A 7,178-nucleotide genomic window follows, 5' to 3' on the forward strand; every position below is an offset into this window, starting at 1 on the left:
GCCCTTGTTCCAAATTTGGTGATACCAAATCATCCAATTTGTTCAAACCTCACACTTTGTGACCCTTTGAACCTATTGGGTTATTGTTATCCCACAATTGCATTACACAACCACTTTCTTTAACGATCACATTCCCCTTAATTTAATTTATTTACCTTTTTATATACTTCGGCCTTTATTTGTTTTATCACGACATTTCAATCATTTACCTATTTTTAATCATGACTATATTCAGAGATACATCCAATTATGCAACCCATCCATTTTAATAATAATACATAAATAACTTTACTTTATTCGCACCAAATATTTTTTTTATTAAACTCTTACATGCACTAATCTATGTCTTTTCTTGAACAACTTGCACCGTTGTAAATCTCGTGACCGTCTTTATTTCTTGTCTGGGTAAGTTTGCAGTAATAATTAGCCTGAAAAAGATAATTATAATTATTTCAAGAGGTATTTCATTCAATTATTAGTTGGAAAGTAATGTCTTTCCACTCATTTCGATATTCATTGGTTATTAATAAGTTCATTGTATACTTAAAATTTTTTTTAAAAGATTTGTCCAACACTTATTTACTCGAAAACAATTATTAAATATTGAATTTTTTTTCTTTTTTTCGAAATTCATGATGAAATACTCGTAGTACTAGAAATACCAATAATACAATAGTACCAAGTACTAGAAATGGATAACGTCCGGCATTGTACGCTTATTGAGTATCACAAGAGTAGTAGCGGAGCTATTGTCACCAAAAACATTTAAGATGAATATCCTCGTGCCTTTCGTATGTACATATAATTTAAAGAATATTGAGAAAACATGGAAGAAAATAATATTACAAGAATTAATGAAAAGAGAAGAAGAAAAATTATTAAAATAAAATATTTAAAAAAAAATTATTTAAAAGCCGAAAAAAAAATTTCCGGCTCTTTATTATTTAAGTAAATTTTTTTTTTAATATTTGCAAAAATATTCAAAAACATTTTATTTATAAAAAATTATTTAAAAGCCAAAATTTTTTTTGGAAAATTTAAAAAAAAGCAATTTTTTTTAAATATTTGTAAAAATATTTTATATTTATAATTTTTCCTCTTCTTTTTCATTAATCTTTATTATTTTCCATGTTTTCTCTATATTTTTAACTTATTTTTTAATTTCTATATACTTGCAGTAAATAAAGCTTATTTTCTTCGATTTTCTCTTTTTTCTTTTTATCCTTTTTTTTTTAACTTACAATATCTATAACTAGGTGTGTGTGTGTGTGTAATTGAAATAGTAATAAAAAATGTTTTTGATTAAAATAGAAGAAAATAGTCTAACTTATTGATTTAAAATCTAAAATTTTAAAAAAGAAAAAAAGAAATTGTTAAATGATTTTCAAAAATATAGCTATCATGAACAATTAATTCATTTTGCATGAATTACAATGCAACTTAAAATTCAATGCATTTTACACATAAATTACTTCTAATGTGCGCAAAAAAGAAAGTAACGGAATGACTTTTAAGTTATCGTTCTTAATATTTTTTGGCCTAATGATTGTATTTTTACGTACTCAGATGCAATCTCAATGATTCGTGAAGCAAAAATGCTAATCAATTACTGTAAGACATATATTTCAAGCTAGCTGTGAAATCAGACAAAACGTAAATACGGGTTTTTATATAACAAAAGGGCTTTTTTTTTTTTTTGCTGCNTTTTTTTTTTTTTTTTTTTTTTTTTTGCTGCATGAACGTTTTTTGAAATAGAAATTTTAACTCTCGACGTTGCAGGAGCTACAACAAACTGAGTGTTATGGTCCCTACAGTTTAGATAGGAGAGCAATTGAAAGTTAAACCTCCTTAACGTTAATTTCTTTTTAGTTTAACTGTAGAGCTATTTAAACATATCGAAACATTTTGCACAAAATGATACAGTGTTTCCGTGTAAACTATACAGTAATTCCGGGTAAGATATATTTTTTAAATGTTTTTTTTTAAAATTTCTTAATACATAATGGTCAAATATTTTGAGAAATTTAAGACATAAGGAGGTTTTGTTTTTAGTACCATTTTAACCGGTTAACTGGCTTCAAATTATGTTATTGTGGAAATTATATACTTGATAACATAAAATAATTTATTACATTAAAAAATTGCGCAAACTTGTAATAAGAAAGCGAAGTTTCAGTGTTGTGTTATATCCCTAAGAACAGCTACCTTGCATTTTATACTTAACTCAAATGTTAAAGACAATTAGTCTCCTAATTTTACCCATTTTGGATTAAATTAACTCGCATATTTTGTATACAAAATTTTTGATCCACCTTACACTATTATTTTTATTCCGAAAGATTTTTAAATAAGTTTCATAGTTTAATTAACAGGAAAAACTCACTAATTTACTTATATAATCGTTAAAACCATTCAGATTGCGTCGTATTCCTTCCATTTATTAAATCAAAAATAATTAATTGTAATGATTTTTCTTGCTTCACTCTGCATAAGTATTGTTACGTAACATTGCAATAATGATAGCTATTGAAGCAGTGAGAATGTAATTCCACGTAAAAAGAAAATTAAATGAAGAGCGACGTCAACCTACTCTTACGCTATCGCCGAAACAATAGACTAAGCTAGAGGATGACTTCATCTGCAGGCAGGACCTGACGGTGCTTATCTTAAAAATCCTGGATTCAAAATTATCATATGCATGGGATCTATACACGCATGATCTATATATATATACACTCGATAACAAAAAGATCGAAGCACCAAGAAGCAATCATCCGATTGCTTTGAAATTTCGTATGCATGAATGTTTTGAACAGATGTGGCTGGAATGATGCCGACTGGGGACGTATAGTCTTTAGCGACGAATCCCGCTTCCAACTGTGTCCTGACGATCATCGAAGACGTGTTTGGAGACGCACAGGGCAGAGGGGGGATCCTGCCTTCACTATTGCACGCCACACCGGCCCTCAACAAGGCATTATGGTCTGGGGTGCCATTTCCTTTGACAGCCGGACCCCTTTGGTCGTCATTAGAGGTACACTTACTGCACAGCGGTACGTCGACGACATCCTAAGACCTGTTTTGCTACCGTTCCTTTTGCAGCGCCCTGGGCTGGTTTTTCAGCAGGACAATGCCAGACCACATACGGCACGTGTTGCTATGAACTGTCTGCAAGCTTGTCAAACTCTTCCTTGGCCTGCCAGATCACCAGATCTCTCTCCCATCGAGCATGTCTGGGATATGATGGGAAGGCGATTGCATCTGGCACGGAATGTTGATGACCTCGTTCGACAATTGGATCGAATTTGGCAGGAAATACCGCAAGAGACCATCCGGGAGCTTTATCGGTCTATGCCACGCCGTGTGGCAGCTTGTATCCAGGCTAGAGGCGGGTCAACACCTTATTGAACTTGTTACTGTAACTCTGCAATAAATTATTCAATTGTTCTGAAATTTTAATCATTTACTATTCTGTACATTGTCTTCCTATCCACCAATTTTCGTTTCAATCGTACAACTCCTTCTTGGTGCGTCGATTTTTTTGTTATAGAGTGTATATATATCTTTAAGCTCCCTTATATTTTAGTCTATATCTTTAAAAGCGTAAGGTTGATGGGCCCTTTCACCTCATAAAGAACAGGGAGATGTTTAACGATCCAAGTTCTTGATTTCGAGAACTTGGAGGAATTTCTCTCTCCAAGAAATTGGATGATTCGTCGAATTCAGGTTCTTCACTATTCAAATTCTTTAATGTCACTAATTTGTTGGATGAGAAACCTGCGCTTTGCTCATATTCAACATTTTAAAAATCATAATAGCACAAATAGACCAGAACAGATTAATTTATTTGGATTGAAATATATGTAAACGGACAGCAAAATGACGTAATCTGGAGTCTGCTTGTTGACGTCACAAAACTTAAGGAGCTGATTGGTTAAGAGAGAAAAAACTTGGATGGAAAGTAGAACATGCTCTACTATCATCTCATCCAAGAACTTAAATGACCGTTTACACGATCCAAGCTCCAAGCAAAACAAGTTTCCATCAATTTCAATCAATCTTCTTTCAAGAACTTGGAATCGTATAAACAGGCCCTAAACCATTCTTGATAGTGTTAAGGCCTGTTTAGACGATCCAATTTCTTGGACAGAGATTGATTGATATTGATGGAAACTTGTTTTGCTTTGAGCTTGGATCGTGTAAACAAACATCCAAGAACTTGGTCCAACTTCTTGGACGATAGTAGAGCATGTTCTACTTTCCATCCAAGTTTTTTCTCCTTTAACCAATCAGCGTCTTAGGTTTTGTGACGTCAACAAGCTGGCAGCAAATTATGTCATTCTGTTGTGGGTTTTCATGTATTTTAGTCCAAATAAATTGATCTGTTGAGGTTTATTTGTGTTATTATGATTATATTTGAATTTATTTAGTAATTTTAAACTGATGTAAGTATTATTTTAATATGTTGAATATGAACAATGCGCATGGGCAAGTTTTTCTTTCAACGAATCAGCGACATTCAAGAACTTGGATAGTGTCAACGAATCATCCAATTTCTTGGACAGAGAAATCCGTCCAATTTCTCGGATTCAAGAAATTGGACCGTGTAAACAGGCCTTTAAGTATTATTATGACGTCACTCTTTGTTTACATTTTGGACTGAGTTGAGAATTTGATTTTTTTTTTCATGTTTTACTATAATTTTTTTCTCAAAAATTTTTGACGGTGTTCTATTTCCAAGAAAAATTAATCTTTTGTACTTACAGTGCCTTCTTTCTGCTCACAGTCATCAGCGTCTTTGTAACTGACTTCTTTTTTCAAACAGTTGGTAATAATAGCAACTACTTGTATACGATAAGATGATGCTTTCTTCAACAAAAAAACAATGATATTATTAGTAAAAAAATCAATTTTTGTTAAAGACACTATAAGAAATATGGGATATATTACTTAATTTACCAGGTAAAAATATTAATTAAATTTTAAAAGAACGCAAAATAATATCAATACACGTCATTTTCAATTCGCAGCAATAAACACAAAAGATGCGAAATGACATCGCGCTTGTTTTATTTATTTTTTTAAAAAATTAAAAAAACAAATTCGCTTAAAAATAAAACTTATTTCTCATTTCTTAATGATCTACTGGTTTCTTTTTCTAAAACTTTAAGGCAAAAAAAAATTTTTTTTAAAACACCAAATACTATTTTAATCGATGAGTGTTTATAATGTTATTAGATTCTAACCATTTCTGCGAAATATATATTTTAACATATTTCTTAACATTTGTAGATATTTCTCTTCAAAATTTAGGTTATACATTTTTAAATAGCTGGGAATAAATATTGAATTTTCTTAATGTACGTTAACCAATCGCATTAAAGAATAATATTTCATTTTGCATAACGTTTTAATTGTACATGTTTAATCGGGTGGGTAAATTTTTATTTTTTTCCAATTCAAATCCTCTATGGGGGAACTTTTGTTTATGAAATAATTGTAAAAAAAAAAATATTGCAATAAAATATATTTAAGCTCTCACCGAGTCCTCAAAATTTCGCTAATTTCAAAAAATGCATCACTTTAAAATTATTTTTTAATTTTCGCATATCAATATTTTAACCTCCTGCTGTAGAAATATGTACATTGTAAAATCCCTTATTTGTGAGCAAAAAAATATTGCACCATGTAATTTTTACCCTCCTCTCCACGCATATTTATCCAACTATCCAACATGATAAAAATTACCAAAAAGAGCGTTTATTACTTTTTTACAAAAAAAAATATTATATATTTTATAATGCAGTTGCACAGTGAGTTGAAAAAGTGTAACCCTACATTTTCACCTCGTAAATGTTATAGTTTAAAGGATTGACCTCAAATACGATAATTAGTTAGTGATATAACTATAGATTAAGCTACGAAATAAAATTCAAAATAACTTACTTTTCCTTAAAAAAAGAATCTTTTTTTACTGATTTGTATACAGTGTCTGGCTAAATTATTAAAAGCACTAAAAAATTTTACGTAAAATCTACATTATCATGGTGATACTATAAAGTTTTATTGTTTTTACGTGACTGAAACTGGTTTGCACTTGTTTACGTTAGTGTATCAATTGGTTAAATTAGACAATATATAATATAAATTTGACAATTGTATGAATTAGACGAAATCTTATATAAATATAGAATATATATTATACCAGTGCATTATAATAATTAGACCAAATTAATCGACGAATTGCAGCTTTTTTAATAATTACATGCTTTGCACGAATTTGCATGCAATACTTTTACATTTAAACATACAACATGTAATGGGTCTTTATTCAGATTTCTCATATACTTCCTATTTGTATTTATTTTTAACGTATTGCAATACAATGTTAACCAATTGATACACGAACGTAAACAAATGCAAACCGGTTTCAGCCGCATAAAAACAATAAAGCTGTATAGGATAAAATGATAATTAAGATTTTACATAGAATCTTATAGTGCGTCTAATAATTTGACCAGAGACTGTACAACAGACAGAACAAAATATAGACAGAATGTTGCCCCAATATATGGTCTCCATAGTTTAGTTAGGGGAACGAAAAAAAGTTGTAACCTTTTAAGGTTAATTTCATTTTCAGCGTATATCACCATTTATCGGGGACACTTATATTATCACTTTTATCGGGGACAATTAATTCAAATCAGAAGCTTTGGCACACATTGATAACAACTAATAAGTTTAATAGCTTAGTGCAAACATTTTGCAAATCACTGCATAGTAACTGAGATATTTCAAAATCTACAAAAAGTTAAATTGATATTAAGCAGTTCAAAGTTTGATGTTTTGATGACTAAATCTCTTTGGGGTAATGTATTCCAGGTCACCCCATGAAATTTAAAAGAAAGACAAGTTTCCAAATTCGTCGATTAATTATTTTATTTTATTTTTTTTTTTTTTTTATTTCCAATGAGCTGCACAATCGGTCTTGCCGATGAGCAGACCTAGTGCGTTCTCCAGAGGTGGTATCCACTCTTTCAGGACCACCTCAATGGGTGAGATACCGTTGGTCATGTTAATTTGGACGTCTAGTTTCTGCCACACTAGATGGCAGCACCGAGACTCTATTTGGATGCTAAAGTGCACTAGGAATTTAATTTTGCCGGAAATGCCAAGAG

The 7,178-nt window shown here is 30.7% G+C and overlaps 1 protein-coding gene across 2 annotated transcripts in view; it reads right to left on the bottom strand.

The window, feature by feature from the left end:
- Nucleotides 1–292: 292 nt before the first annotated feature.
- The window catches only part of LOC107446903 (uncharacterized), a 14,080-nt gene continuing 7,194 nt past the window's right edge, over nt 293–7,178 (bottom strand). The window contains exons 2-3 of one of the 2 annotated variants that reach the window (XM_043048424.2): nt 4,765–4,869; nt 293–428 (exon numbers count right to left, since the gene is read on the bottom strand). In XM_043048424.2, the coding sequence (XP_042904358.1) occupies nt 336–428; nt 4,765–4,869 (198 nt within the window). In that variant the 3' untranslated portion in view covers nt 293–335. The remainder of the gene's footprint in view (nt 429–4,764; nt 4,870–7,178) is intronic. The other variant, XM_043048423.2, reaches the window with a different exon arrangement.

The sequence above is a fragment of the Parasteatoda tepidariorum genome, chromosome 3 (genome assembly GCF_043381705.1).
Source record: "Parasteatoda tepidariorum isolate YZ-2023 chromosome 3, CAS_Ptep_4.0, whole genome shotgun sequence".
Classification (NCBI taxonomy): Eukaryota; Metazoa; Arthropoda; class Arachnida; order Araneae; family Theridiidae; genus Parasteatoda; species Parasteatoda tepidariorum.